This window comes from Aureococcus anophagefferens (assembly GCF_000186865.1).
Source record: "Aureococcus anophagefferens unplaced genomic scaffold AURANscaffold_9, whole genome shotgun sequence".
NCBI classification, from domain to species: Eukaryota; class Pelagophyceae; order Pelagomonadales; family Pelagomonadaceae; genus Aureococcus; species Aureococcus anophagefferens.
In genome coordinates, this window is record NW_008705569.1 from 1,167,156 (window position 1) to 1,180,620 (window position 13,465).

A 13,465-nucleotide genomic window follows, 5' to 3' on the forward strand; every position below is an offset into this window, starting at 1 on the left:
AGCTGCACGCGCCGTCGGCCGCGCGCAGCCATGCCCGTGGCGAACTCGCGCCTGGCGGGCTTCCACAAGCTGACGGTCGCCGAGCGGCGCGCGGCCGTCGCCGAGGCGGCGTCGCTGTCCGAGGGCGACGTCGCGGCGCTGGCGCGCGAGGGCGAGCTGCCGCTCGCCGTCGCCGACCGCATGATCGAGAACGTCATCGGCACCTACAGCCTGCCCGTGGGCGTGGCGACGAACTTCGTCATCGACGGCCGCCACTACCTCATCCCCTTCGTCCTCGAGGAGGCGTCCGTCGTCGCCGCGGCGAGCAACATGGCGAAGCGGTGCCTGAAGAAGGGCGGCTTCACGAGCGAGTGCGACGCGCCCGTCATGATCGGCCAGATCGAGGTCCGGGGCTGCGCGCACCCCCGGGAGGCGGCGGACGCCGTCGTCGCGGCGCGGGACGACGTCGGAAAGAGATGCGACGCCGCGATGCCGAGCATGGTGGCGCGCGGCGGCGGCTTCCGGGGCCTCGAGGCGCGCGTCGTCGACGGGCCCGGCGGCCCGCTCGTCGTGTGCCACCTCCTCGTCGACTGCCGCGACGCCATGGGCGCGAACCTCGTGAACACGCTCGCGGAGGCGCTCTCGGACTACGTCGCGTCGCTCTGCGGCGCCGGCGCGCGCGCGGGCCTCCGCATCCTCAGCAACCTCGCGACGGAGCGCCTCGCGCGCGTCAGCGCGACCTTCACGCCCGGCGAGCTCGCGGCGACACCCGACGAGGGCGCCACGGTCGTCGACGCGATCCTCGAGGCCTTCGACTTCGCGCGGGCCGACCCGTGGCGCGCGCGCACGACTGTGTGGAAACCAAATCTTCAACCCGACTTCAATGTGAGCGTATGCGACGGTTTCAACAGATGGTCTTCTGCCGTGCTTCGAGAACTCAATGAGAGCAATCGATTCGTCCAAAAATCAGCCGAATCGACCTCGATTTGACCGAGCTAGAGAGGTTTGAAGTTTGGTTGGGATAACCCAGCTCACTGTTTGATTTCCACACAGGTGCACCAACAACAAAGGCGTCATGAACGCGATCTCCTCCGTCGCCGTCGCGACGGGCCAGGACTGGCGCGCCATCGAGGCCGGCGCCCACGCCTACGTCGGCTACGGCACTAGCTACGGCCCCATGACCGCGTGGTCCAAGAACGACGACGGCGACCTCGTCGGGTCGATCACCGTGCCCATGGCCGTGGGCCTCGTCGGCGGCGCCTGCAAGGTCCACCCGGCGGCGAAGGCGAACCTGAACATCCTCGGCGTGGACAAGGCCGTGGACTTGGCGAAGGTCATGGCCGCGGCGGGCCTCGCGCAGAACCTCGCCGCGCTCAAGGCGCTCGCCACGGAGGGCATCCAGCGCGGCCACATGGCGCTCCACGCGCGGTCCCGCGGCGACCAGGCCTAGAAGCCTCCTTCCTAACAGTACACGTTCGCCACGCCCCAGGCGTCCGTGGCGGCGGCGCAGGGCGCCTTGCGCAGCGGCGGCGCGCAGACCGCGCGGTCGCCTTCGCCGAAGCACGCGGCGCCCTCCAGCGGCGGCGGCGCGTCCGCGTTCTCGAAGAGCGGGTGGTGGCAGTGGGCCCGGTTCAGGTCTACGCCCAGCACGTGGCGCTCGCGGCGCACGCGGATCGACGGGGCGAGCCGCCGCGCCGCGGCCTCCTCGCCGAAGGAGCTACCGAAGGAATGCAACACGAGCGCCGCGTCGCCGAGCGCGAGCCAGTCCGCGAGGGCCGCGCGGGCGCCGTGCGTGGGCAGGCCCCGGGGCGCGCCGCTCCAGTCCGCGTAGACGAGCTCGGACGCCGCGAAGAGCGCCTTCGCGTCGCGTTTCACGGCTTCGTCGTTCGACGCCAAAAACACGACGGCCCGCGGGTGCGCGTCGAGCACGTCCCGCGCGGCGCGGAAGTGGGCGTGGGCCGGCGCGCCGTCGTCCCAGGTCCGGGCCTCCTCGCCGGCGGCCTCCGGCGGCACGACGGGCCAGTCGAAGCGCGCGTCGAAGCCCCGGACGTGGAGGCCGACGGCGAGGCGGCCGCGGACGGCGGACCGCAACCGGTCCCGGGCCCGCGCCACCTCGGCGTGCGCCGCCGCCGCGAGCCGCTCGTAGAAGGCCGACTTGCGGTGCAGGAACTCGTGGCACGTGACGTCGCGCGCCGCGAACGACCCCCGCGGGTCGAGGACGACGGCGGCGGCGACGCCGCCCGCGAGCGCGAGGTCCAGCCGCACGCCGGAGGACCGCACGACGACGACGTTCGACGCGTTCGTGTCCGCCGGGGACGCCACGGCGGCGAGCGTTTCGCCGTCGACGAGGTCGAGCAGCTTGTCGAGCGCGGGCTCGTCGCCGGCGTATTCCGTCAAACCCGCCCGCTCGACATCGAAGAGGTCGGCGAGCGTCGCGTTGCAGCCGTGGGCCGGCTTCCAGCGCACGCGCAGCTCGAAGCCCAGGTCCGCCGCGAGCACCGCCGCCGCCGCGAGGTGGCGCAGGCGGTTCGCGAGGCCGAGGCGGTGGATGCTCACGATGAGCGGCGGCGGGGCGCCGGGCTGCAACCGGAGCAGCGCCGACAGCTCGCGGTGCGTCGCCGTCATGCCGTAGGTCTCGTAGGCCTCGGAAACGCTCGCGACGGCGCACGCGACCAGCAGCCCGGCGCTGCGCAGCAGCCCCATCGTGCGACCAGTGAAAGGCGGCTGCGCTCGGCCGGCCGGGGCCGCCTCCCCCTCCAGGGGTGCGAGACACCCCACGGACATCGACGACGACTCGGATCGACGGTGCCGGATTTTTTACTGGAGGCCGATCTCCTCGAGCTCCGACTCGGGGTCCCGGGAGACGCGCGCGTCGAGCATCGTCGGGATGAAGCGCCCCCGGCCCTTGCAGTTCTCGCAGGAGTGGACGCACTGGCCGTTGCACATGGGGCACGGCGCCGACTCGCCCGCGGCGTTCATGACGACGCCGCTCCCGAGGCACCGCGCGCACGTGATCGCGCCGGTGCCCATGCAGTAGGGGCACTGCTTGCTCTTCAGGGTCTTGACCTTCTTCGCCTCGATGGCCTGCGACGCGGGACGGTGGGCGGGGCGGCGCGCGGCGCCGCGTCCGGGGGCCGCGCGCCCGGGGCGGCTCGGATCGCGAGCGCGCCGGACGCGGGCGCGCGCGATGACGCTCCCGATGGTGCCGACGGCGCCGCCGACGAGGGCCGATGCCTGCGCGGGCGCGGGGCGGTGAAACGCCCGGTGCGGACGCGCGGGTCCGCGAGCGGCGCCGCAGAACGCGCCAGGCCCTCGGTCGTGACGGTGCCGAGCTCGAAGGCCAGCGCCGAGTTGCGCCGCGTCTCCACGAGCGGCGGCGCGGGCGGGTGGAAGGCGCTCGCGCCGCCGACGAGCGCCAGAGCGCCCACGGCCACTCGTCGTCTGCTGGCGCAGGCGCAATCGGTGCACGAAGCCATGCTTCAAGCCGGGAGATGACGAGATCGGGTTGGAGGTGCCGCCGCATTGCCGTGTTGTTTCCCCCGTCACAAATCCAATAACGACGTCTTGTTCGGAGATCGCGCCGTGGGCAGGATCGGAAGTAGCCCGCGTCGGGGGGCTTTGAGAAATGGCCGCGGTGACGGCGGCGCGGGCCGAGGCGCGGGCCGCCATGATGCGGCGCGCGACGAAGGCCGCCGAAATTATACCCCCGAGAGCCTACGATTTCGAGCGGCATCTCGCCTACGAGGCGCAGCCCACGGCGCCGCGCACGGACGCGACGACGCCGAAGGACGCGCTCGCCCGGGCGCTCGACGCGTGCCCGCCGGACCAGGAACCCGTCGTCCTCTACGCCTGCGGGTCGCTGCTGCCCATCCACCTCGAGCACGTCGCGAACCTCGAACGGGCCAAAGCCCACGCGGAGCGGAGAGGATTCCGCGTCGTCGGCGGCTACGTGGCGACGTCGAACGACCTCTACGTGCGACGGAAGTACGCGGAACAGAAGAGGCTCCGCGATTTTTTGCCGCACGCGGCGCGGCGCGAGCTCATCGGCCTCGCGCTCGAGGACCACGGCTGGCTGCGCCTCGACGCCTGGGACGGCGAGCCCCAGAAGCGCTTCGTCGAGTTCTGGGCCGCGCAGGCGTCGCTCGCGGCGCACCTCGACGCCTGGTGCGACGCGACGGGCAGGCGCCGCGTCGCGGTCGTCGGCGTCCACGGGTCGGACCTCGCGAACAAGTGCCGGATCGTCGACATGTTCCGGCGGCTGCGGCTGCGGTGCTGCATCGTCGAGCGGCCGAACGCGCCGCTCGAGCGCCCGCCGGACGGCGACAGCGACTGCTGGGTCCTCCCCGGGGGGCTGTCGCGGAACCTGTCCTCGACGGACGCCCAGCGCCTCCTCCGGGAGGGCCGCAGCCTCGACGGCACGCTCCACCCGAACGTCGCGCGGCGCTTCCGGGAGCTGCTCGGCGAGGGCGGCTAAGTTTATTGGCCAGATTGAAGTTCGTGTTGAAGGAAGCAGCCCGGGAGCAGTATGGCCGCTCTCTGAAGACGATGGCGCCCGTGCGCGTGCATCGATCGAAGCGATGCTACATCGACGGCAAGCCGCGCCCGAGGCAGCGCGGCCTGATCCACGGCGTCGTCGCCGGCTGCCTCGTCGTCGCCGTCTGGGTCGCTTTTTTTCTCATCCAGCTCCGCAAGCTCGATCGACGGCGCTGGCTCCTCGTGGGCATGGGGCTCGGCAAGCTCGCGAGCTACGCGGCTTCCGCGGCGCTGCACCTGGGCACGTTCTGCGACCTGCCGAGCCTGACGAACGCGCTGCGCCTCGACCTGCTGGCCATCCCGCTGTCCATCGGCGGCAACAACGTCGCGCTCGCGCGGTCGCCCGGGGAGCTCGCCCTCCTGCTCGGCGCGACGGCGCTCTTCTTCGCCGCGAACGCGTCGCTCGTCCGGCGGCAATTGGACGGCGCCGTCGGCCTGCAAAACCGGCCCGGCCGCACGGACGCGCCGCGGAGCGCGCTCCTCGCGCTGCAGTGCGCCTTCTCCTACTCGCACATCGCTTTCCGCCGCGGCTTCGACCTCCGCTTCTTCGCAAACGTGGTCCTCGTGGTCTCCACGCTGCTGCTCTCCGTCCCCGTGTCGAACGCGCACGCCGAGGAGCCCATGTCGCGCCGCGTGCCCTGGCACAAGCGCGGGAGGAACGGGTTCCACGAGGACATGCACGTCGTCTTGTTCGTCGGGGACCTGTCCATGCTCGACATGGTCGCGCGCGCGAACGTCGGGTGGTAGGGACCGTGCGCGAGACACGCGCGCGTGGTGAATTGGGTTTAGGCCGCGTCGCCGCTCGCCGTGACGACCGTCGGCCGGCCGTGGTCCGGCGGCGACGTGCGCACCGGGCCGACGGCCTTGCGGTTCACGGAGATCGTGTCCCAGGGGCACGCGGCGTGGACCTTGAACATGGTGACGACGACGTGGTCGCTCTTGACTTTGACCTTGCCCTTGGCGGGGACGATGTGCTCGTAGATGATGGACTCGTGGAAGCGGTAGCGCTTGCTGCCGACGCGCGCCGTGACCTCGAGGGCCTGCGTCCGGAACGACGCCGCGACGGCGTCCTTGCCGAGGTTCGCCTTCGCGCCGGGCAGGCCGAAGTAGAGCACGACCTTCTTGCCCTCGTCGCTCAGGGCGAAGGTGTCGAAGGGCACGGTCTCGACGTACGCCGACGCCGCCTCGGCCGCGAGCTTCTCGGGGGCCAGGACGGGCGCGTCCGACTTTTGCCCCTGCTCCGACGCGCCCTTGGGGTGCCACCAGCCCTCGGGCCGGATCTCGTCGCTGCCCTCGATGACCTCGACCGACGACTTGCCCATGACCGGCGCGAGCACGGGCTCGTTCGGGTCCTTGGGCGGGCCCGGCGGCGGCCGGTCGCTGTCGTTCAGGTCGTCCATGTCGAGGCCGAGCTTCCCGGCCATCGCGGCGAGGGCGGCCATGCTTTCTGTTTCAGCGGTCGCGCGAGCTGTGCGGTTCGTGGAGAGCGCGCGAGAGCTGCGTCGACGCGACGGTGCAGCGACGGGTAGGCTGCGCACGAATCGAAGACGATGTGCTGCGGCGACAGGCTGCTGTTGACGCCAACTTGCTCCTCCATATCCCGGTCTGAAACCGCGCCTCCCATATCGATCAGCCGCCGGCGCGGCGCGCGGACGCGAGATGGTGCTCTCGCGGGTGTCGAACTTCAGCGGCGCGCCGATCCGCCCCGCGCGGGGCAAGCGGTCGCGGCCGTCGCCGTTCCTGAACCACACGTGGCGCTTCTTGACGCGGGAGGAGACGCACGTGCCCCTCCTCGAGTCGCCGCGGCTCACCATCGAGGAGTCCACGCTCGAGAGCCTGGTCCAGTCGCGCGTCGAGGCGCGCCTCGAGTCGTCGCTCGGCGACCTGCCCGACGCCGAGGTCCACAGCGTCGTCGCCGCGTCGGCCGTGCCGGACCTCAACGAGACGTCCGCGTCCCAGATGCTCAAGTTCGGCGCGCCGAGCCACAGCCTCACGGCGTCCTGGGACGACCAGAGCGGCTCGGCGGCGTCCGTCGCGCGCCTGCGGGCGCGCCAGGCCCAGCTCAGCGACGACCCGAACGTCCGGGAGCTGCTGGCCGCCGCGGACCGCGGCGAGGCCGTCGGCGACGACCGGCTCCCGAAAGCCGGCGACTACGCCGCGGGGAAGAAGCGCTTCTCGACGGACATCGAGGCGCTCACGGAGCACCCCAAGTACGAGAGCGGGCCCATGAAGGGTCTCGAGCGGCTGCGCGCGCCGCCGCCCATCAACGTCGTCGCGGCGCCTCCGACGGCGCGGCCGCCCGACGGCGACCGGGCCCGGGAGCCGTCGGGCCCGCCGGCGCCCATCATCATCTGGCGGCCGCCGGAGACCATCCGCATCGCCGCGGACATCCCCTGGGAGCTCACGAAGCCCGAGGCGAAGTACGCGGCGAACATGGCGCGCGTGAAGCTGTCGACGATCCGGAATCTGACGTCGGGCGCGGGCCTGTCCATGCGCGACCTCGTCGAGGAGGAGCGGCGGCGCGCGGCGCACGGCGAGGGCACGCGGGCCGCGTCGCCCGTGCGGCCCCACATCTCGAAGTGGAAGGCGCAGAAGCTCAAGGAGTCGAAGCGGTCGTCCGTCGCCATCGAGTACCTGCGCATGGCCCGGGCCATCCGCGCGCGCGCGGAGGCGCGGCCGCCCGTGCGCGTCGACTACGGCAAGTGGTACGTGCCCTGCCGCGACTGGCGCGCGCGGCCGAAGCGCGACGCGAAGCCCTCCGCGGAGGACGCGCCGGGCGCCGCCGCGGAGCGCGACCACCGCGCGGAGATCGAGCTGTCGCAGAACGAGTTCGGCGAGGAGGTCGCGGCCCAGAAGCAGCACGAGAAGGAGGTCAAGCAGGAGATCGCCAAGGCCTATATTTCGAAGCAGTTCAAGCAGTACATCGACGACCACGACTACCGCATGCCCATGGCTCTGGATCCTTTATCCGCGGACACGGGCTCGCTCACGGGCTTCGACCGGAACATGCTCCAGCACATGCTCCCGGCATTACGTCCGCTACTGGCGCCGTCCATGGCGCGGCTCCTGCGGCGCGAGCTCCAGGGGTCCTGCCTGCCGCCGACGTCGACGTACGTGCCCGTGTCCATCTTCCGGGAGGTCCTCGCGCGCCACGGCTTCCGCTTCACGGAGGTCGAGTATAGCCAGCTCACGGCCATCGCGCCCGCCGACGAGCTCGGGGCGCCGGCGACGAAGCGCCACGCGAAGATCGACTACAACCTCTTCATGGTCCGCTGCTCCGAGGCCATCCGCAAGGCGCGGCTCGAGGGCGCGAAGAAGCACACGTTCGTCGAGGCGTCCGCGGACCGCGCGGGCGACACGCCCCTCTCGGACCTGCCCGAGCTCCACTCCGTCGGCGGCCTCTCGGACTCGTCGCCGTCGTCCGCGGGGTAATTTGTATCAGGCGAAGCCATGTACGTCCTCGTCCTCGGCTACTTCGCCGTCGCCGGCGCGGGGCCCATCTCCCTCGACGAGCAGCTCCTCGGCGGCGAGCTCAGCTTCTACGAGGAGACGTTCGCGAACGCCAAGGCCGCGCTCGCCAAGGAGGACTAGCCGCCGGCGGGTAAAAAACGTGTGTGCAGCAAACTATAACAAAAAGACCGCGCTCACGCGAAGACGAGGCCCGCGTCGTCGAGGCGCCCGAGCGCGGCGCGGATCGCCTTCGGCGACGCGGGCACCGGCAGGTCGAACCAGGCCGCGTCGCCGAGCGCGTCGCGGCGGAACGCCGCGACGGCCGCGCGGAGCGCGAAGAAGACCGACGCCGCGAGCTGCATGGGCGGCTCGCCCGACGCCTTGCTCCCCAGGACCGCCACGGCCGACGGGTTCGGCGTCCGCGCGAGCATGGACACGCGGAGGTCGAGGGGCACGTCCGCGACCATGGGCGGCTTGTACTCCCAGGTGCCGTCGCCCGACTGCTTCCCCGACGCGTCGACGGCGCAGTGCTCCGTGAGGTAGAAGCCCAGCGCCATGACTATGGCGCCCTCGACCTGGCCGACGTCGACGTCCGAGTTTAGGCTCGAGCCCTGGTCCATGCGCACGTCGACCTCCCGGACCTCGACCTCGCCGCTGAGGCAGTCGACCTCGACCTCCGCCAAAGCGAGGCCGTAGGTCGCGTAGTCCGGGTCGTCGCCGCTTTCCGACGTCCTTAGGTCGTTCCAGCCCGTCGCGCTGAGCTCGACGGCGTCCGCGAGCGCCGCGGCGACGGCGTCCGCCCATTTCGCGTGCTTCGCGACGTAGGGCGCTAAACGCTTTTTCAGCGTCGCGCAGGCCTTGAGCGTCGCGCCGCAGCACGACTCCGACGTGCCCGAGCCGCCCGTGGCGACCGAATTCGGCGTCTTGTCGGTAGAAGTGTCGGCCACGGTCACCAAAGACAAATCGCAGCCCAGGGCATACGCCGCCACGGCGGCGACCTTCGTGTGGATGCCCTGGCCGAGCTCGCAGCCGCCGTGCGCGACCTGCACGGACCCGTCGCCGTAGACGTTCACGAGAGCCGGCACCTTCCAGAAGTCCATGGCCATGATGTACTTCGTGGGCATGACGTGGACGCCGCGCTTCCGCCAGGCGTTGGCCTCGTTGAATTGGTCGACGGCGTCGAGGCGCGCCAGTAATTTGGGCTTCAGAGCGGCGTAGAGCTCGGGGATCGTGTAGTTGAACGTCGGCGACCCGAGAGGCTTGGACCCGTAGGGGAATTTCTGGCCGACTTTGTAAAAATTGAGCTCCTGCACCTCGTGGACGGGCCGCCGCGTCTCGTGGGCGACGCGCACGATGGCGAGCTCCCGGCAGCACTGCGACTGGATGACGCCCGGCGACCGCATCGACGACGACCGCGGCGCGCGCGTCTTCAGCACTTTGCCCTTGGCGTCGTGGCGGCCGCTGTCGTAGCAGTTGTCGCTCCACTGCACGGCCATGGAGAGGTCGCCGACGGCGTCCTGCGTCGCGTGGCCGCCCTCGACGGCGAAGGTCGCGGCGTAGCTCGCGAGCGCGCCCGTCGCCGCGTCGAACGACACCTCGTAGTCGCACGCCGTCGCCTCGCGGCCGCCGGTCATGGCCATGTCGTCGCGGCGGTCCGCGTGGTACCGCGCGGGCACGCCCAGCTTCGCCGCGACGAGCGCGACGGACGTCGCCGCCGGCAGGTGGAGCGTCAGCTTCCCGCCGAAGCCGCCGCCCGCGCGGCGGCACGCCACCACAACGTCCGCGGCCCGGAGGCCGAGCAAGGACGCGGTGACGGTCTGCGTGAGCGTCGGGTCCTGCGTCGACGCCGTCAGGAGCAGCCGGGAGCCCTCGCCGGGGACGCACCGCGCCGAGTGCGTCTCCATGTGGAAGTGCTTCTGGAGCGGCGTCGCGAAGGCGCCGGACACGGTCTTCGTCGACGATGTCGTTTTCAGGACGACGCGGTCGTCGGTCTTCGTCGACGACGTCGTTTTCAGGACGACGCGGTCGTCGGTCGTCGTCGACGATGTCGTTTTCAGGACGACGTGGTCGTCGACGACGCGGAGCGCGCCGCGCCGGAGGCCGAGCTTGCGGCCCTTGCCGGAGCCGTCGTCCGAGAAGTGGGCCGCGAGCGCGGCCTTCAACTCCGCCGACGTCAGCGCCGCGGCGCCGCCGGCGCCGCCGTCCGTCGCGCAGCGCACGGCCCGGGCCATGGCCAGCGCCGCGAGGTCGGACGTCCCGACGCACAGGGCCACGCGGCACCCGACGAAGACGTCGTCGCCGACGCCCCAGAGCAATAAGTCGTCGGCGTCGTCGAGCGCGAGCGACTCCGTGGCGACTAAATCCCGGAGCGCGTCGTCGCGCGAATAAACCGCGACGGCGCCGAGCACGCGCGCGGCGCCGGACACGTCGACGGCCGTCACCGTCCCGGACCGTTTCGCGAAAGCAAAGGCCACGGAGACCTCGTTGCAGGCCCGGGGCTCGTCGGCCGCGTAGCGGGCCTCGCCCGACGCCTGGAGCCGCGCCGCGAGCTTGACGCGCGGCGCGCAGGCCGGCGCGTAGCGGCCGTCGGACGCGCCGGCGACGTCGCGCGCGCCCGACGACGGCGGCCGGTGCGCCGCGAGGGACCGGAGCGCGTTGGCGACGCGCGGCGGCAGCGACGGCTGCGCGAGGAGGCAGGCCTTGTACAGCAGCTGCACCGCGCAGTCCGTCGCGTACGCGTCGTCCGTCGGGAGCTGCGCGCGCAAGGCGGCGACGGCGGCCTGGAACGCGTCGGCGTCGGCGACGGGCTTGCCCGCGAGCGCGGCCTCCGCGGCCGTCGCGCGGAACAGCTTCGTCCTCGGGGCGACGCCGCCGAAGAAGAGCCGCGCGGACGCGACGACGCCCGAGGCGACGCGCACGCTCAGGCCCGCGTTGACGTAGGCGTGCGCGTTCGCGTGGCGCGCGGCGACCTTGTCGCAGCGCGCCGTCGTCCCGGCGGGCGACCGCGGCACGAAGAGCTCGACGACGACGTCGCCCGCGCGCCAGCCGGTTAAAACGTCGACGACGGCGAGCTTTTGCAGGCGACGCTTGGTCTTCCCGTCGCGCCGCGACACGGAGAGCTCGGCGCCGAGGCACGCGAGGGCAACGGCGACGTCCGAGGGGAAGCCGTCGGCGCGCGCCGCGAGCGCGAGATTCCCGGCCCAGGTCGCGCTGTTGCGCACCTGCGTGTTCGCGACGCGGTCGAGGTGCGCCGCCGCCGCGTTCCACGCCACGTCCAGGCCGCCGCGGAGCGCCGCGGAGAGCGCGTCGATGGTGACGGCGCCGCCGGCCGCGAGGCCGTCGTCGGCGGCGGCGAGCTTCGTCAGTTCGGGCACGGACTTCGTCGCCACGAGTTGCGCGTCCTCCAGCGGGGGCAGGCCCCCGGCCCAGGGCGCGCCGAGGCAGTCGTCGTAGTACTTGGCGACGCCGATGGCCGCCGTCGCGCCGCCGACGAGGACGGTCTCGCCGTAGCCGAGGCCCGCGTCCAAAAGCGCGTAGAGCCGCGGCAGACTCGTGGGCTCCACGTAGCTCAGGCGTCGCGCGTCGTCGGCGACGCTCAGGCCCCGCGACGGCGGCGCGCCGCACGCGCGCCCGCAGGCTCTGCCCGTCGTCACGTCGCGGCACGGCGCCGCGTCCTCGACGTCGGGCAGACCCTCCAAGGCCTCGAGGATGGGCCGGTAGCCCGTGCAGCGGCAGATGTTGCCGTCGAGCTTTTTTTGCAGGTCGCCGCGGGACCGCGGGCCGCGCGCGCGCAGCGCGGCGACGGCGGTCGTCCAGCCGGGCGTGCAGTAGCCGCACTGGCTCCCGTTGCCGTCCGCGATGGCCTTCTGGATGTCCCCGAAGCCGTTCCGCGACGATCCGAGGCCCTCCGCCGTCGTGATGACGGACCCGTCGCACTGGCACAGGAGGCGCAGGCACGCGTTGATGGCGTCCGTGTTGTGTTCGACGACGGTGCACGCGCCGCAGCCGCCCTCGCCGCAGCCGACCTTGGCGGCCGTGAGGCCGCAGCGGTCCCGGAGGTAGGCCAGGAGCGTGAGCGACGGGCTCGGGTTCTCGACGCAGTGGACGGCGCCGTTGATCGTGAGGACGACGGTCGACGGGGGGTCCTCAGCGGGCGGGCTCTTCACTGGGTCCTCGCTGCGGGCCTCGACGGGCTCCGCGCGGCGGCGCAGGCGCAGCAGGACCCACGATAAGACGACGAGCGCGAGGAGGTAGAGATACATTGGTGTGGAGGCTGGAAACGCTCGCTGGAGGGCGGCTTAAAACGCAGCCATAATCTTGGCTGAGTGGAGAAAGTCCAGCGAGTGATTGAAGTTCAAGATGCCCCGCCCGCCGACGCAAGCCGGCGCTAAGTGCGAAGCTCGGGTCGTGCGCGCGGCGCTCGCGAAGGCCAGTGCTTACCGGAGACGGCTCTCCCCGGGTCCGGCGGCCGGCCCCGCGGCGGGCGGCGACCGGCGCGGACGCCGCGAAACTTGCCGCGAACGCGCGACTCCAGCCCTTTCGACAAAGAGGCCGCGCGCGCCCCCGGCGCTGGGTAGCAGAGTGAGCTTAACATTCGGGCCGCCGGAGCCCCGCGCGAGGCGCCCCAACTCGCGCGGGCCGCGCCCGCCTCGGGGGCCGCCTAGCGCTGGTAGATGGCGCCCTTCTTGGTGCGGACCTTCCAGTCGTAGTCGTTGGAGTAGCCCTGGCCCGTGGACACGTCGACGGGCTTGGTGTCGATGGCCGCGTTCTTCATGTAGGCGGCGTAGGACGTCTTGAGCTGGTTCGCGTTCTTGGACGCGATCGCCTCCATGATGTTCTTTGTCTCGGTGACGGCGATGGCCTTCTGGGCCTTGGTGATGGCGCTCTTCTGGGCGTAGGCGCCGCTGTTGAAGAGGTCGAAGGCGTTCTTCTCCGCGAGCACGGCCGCGAAGTCGCCCTTCTCGACGGCGTCCTTGAGGTCGGCGATGCGGCCGCCGTAGATGCCGCGCGACCGCGCGACGGTCGCGGCGGACACGGCGCCGTCGGCGGACGCGATCTGGGGCGCGGCGACGGCGGCGGCCTGGGGGGTGAGGCGGTGAGGCGTCGCGGGGCGGGCGCGCGCGCGCGTCCGGGCCGGCGAATTTCCGAGCCGAGGCGGCGGCGGCGGCGGCGCGCGCGGGGGGAAGCGGCGGCGGGGCGGTCCCGCGCCAGCGCGATGGCCGGCCCGGGACGCGCCGCGGCAGGAGTATAGCGGACGCGGGGGCGCACGAAGGTGCCGGCGACGGTCTTCATGGCCTGGCGGCGGTCGAGCCTGCGAAGCGGGCGCAAAGGTTATTTCGGGCCAGTTTTTTGCGTTCTACGTTGGACGCCGTCGACGCGCTTGACCGGCTGGGGCGCGAGCGCCGCGGCGCCGCCGAAGAGGAGGAACGAGAGCTTCATTGCGTAAGTGCGACGGGGGGGATCGTTGAAGAGCTGTGGGATCGATGCGCAGCCTGCTAGGCTA

General features: G+C 72.1%; 3 protein-coding genes across 3 annotated transcripts; 2 read left to right on the plus strand and 1 right to left on the minus strand.

Moving 5' to 3' along the window:
- Nucleotides 1-30: 30 nt before the first annotated feature.
- AURANDRAFT_26600 (hypothetical protein) lies at nucleotides 31-1,429 on the plus strand (the record flags this gene model as incomplete). The annotated part of the gene is made up of 2 exons (XM_009038734.1): nucleotides 31-833; nucleotides 1,033-1,429. The coding sequence occupies 2 exons, from the start codon at nucleotides 31-33 to the stop codon at nucleotides 1,427-1,429; spliced, it is 1,200 nt and encodes a 399-aa protein (XP_009036982.1).
- Nucleotides 1,430-3,649: 2,220 nt separating this feature from the next.
- Nucleotides 3,650-4,453, plus strand: AURANDRAFT_64265 (hypothetical protein; the record flags this gene model as incomplete). The annotated part of the gene is made up of 1 exon (XM_009038735.1): nucleotides 3,650-4,453. One exon carries the CDS (start codon nucleotides 3,650-3,652, stop codon nucleotides 4,451-4,453), a length of 804 nt encoding a protein of 267 aa, XP_009036983.1.
- An 844-nt stretch (nucleotides 4,454-5,297) lies between these two features.
- AURANDRAFT_71657 (hypothetical protein) lies at nucleotides 5,298-13,438 on the minus strand (the record flags this gene model as incomplete). The annotated part of the gene is made up of 6 exons (XM_009038803.1): nucleotides 5,298-6,009; nucleotides 7,045-7,146; nucleotides 8,161-12,248; nucleotides 12,659-13,042; nucleotides 13,231-13,273; nucleotides 13,343-13,438. 6 exons carry the CDS (start codon nucleotides 13,399-13,401, stop codon nucleotides 5,298-5,300), a joined length of 5,388 nt encoding a protein of 1,795 aa, XP_009037051.1.
- Between the last annotated feature and the right edge of the window lie 27 nt (nucleotides 13,439-13,465).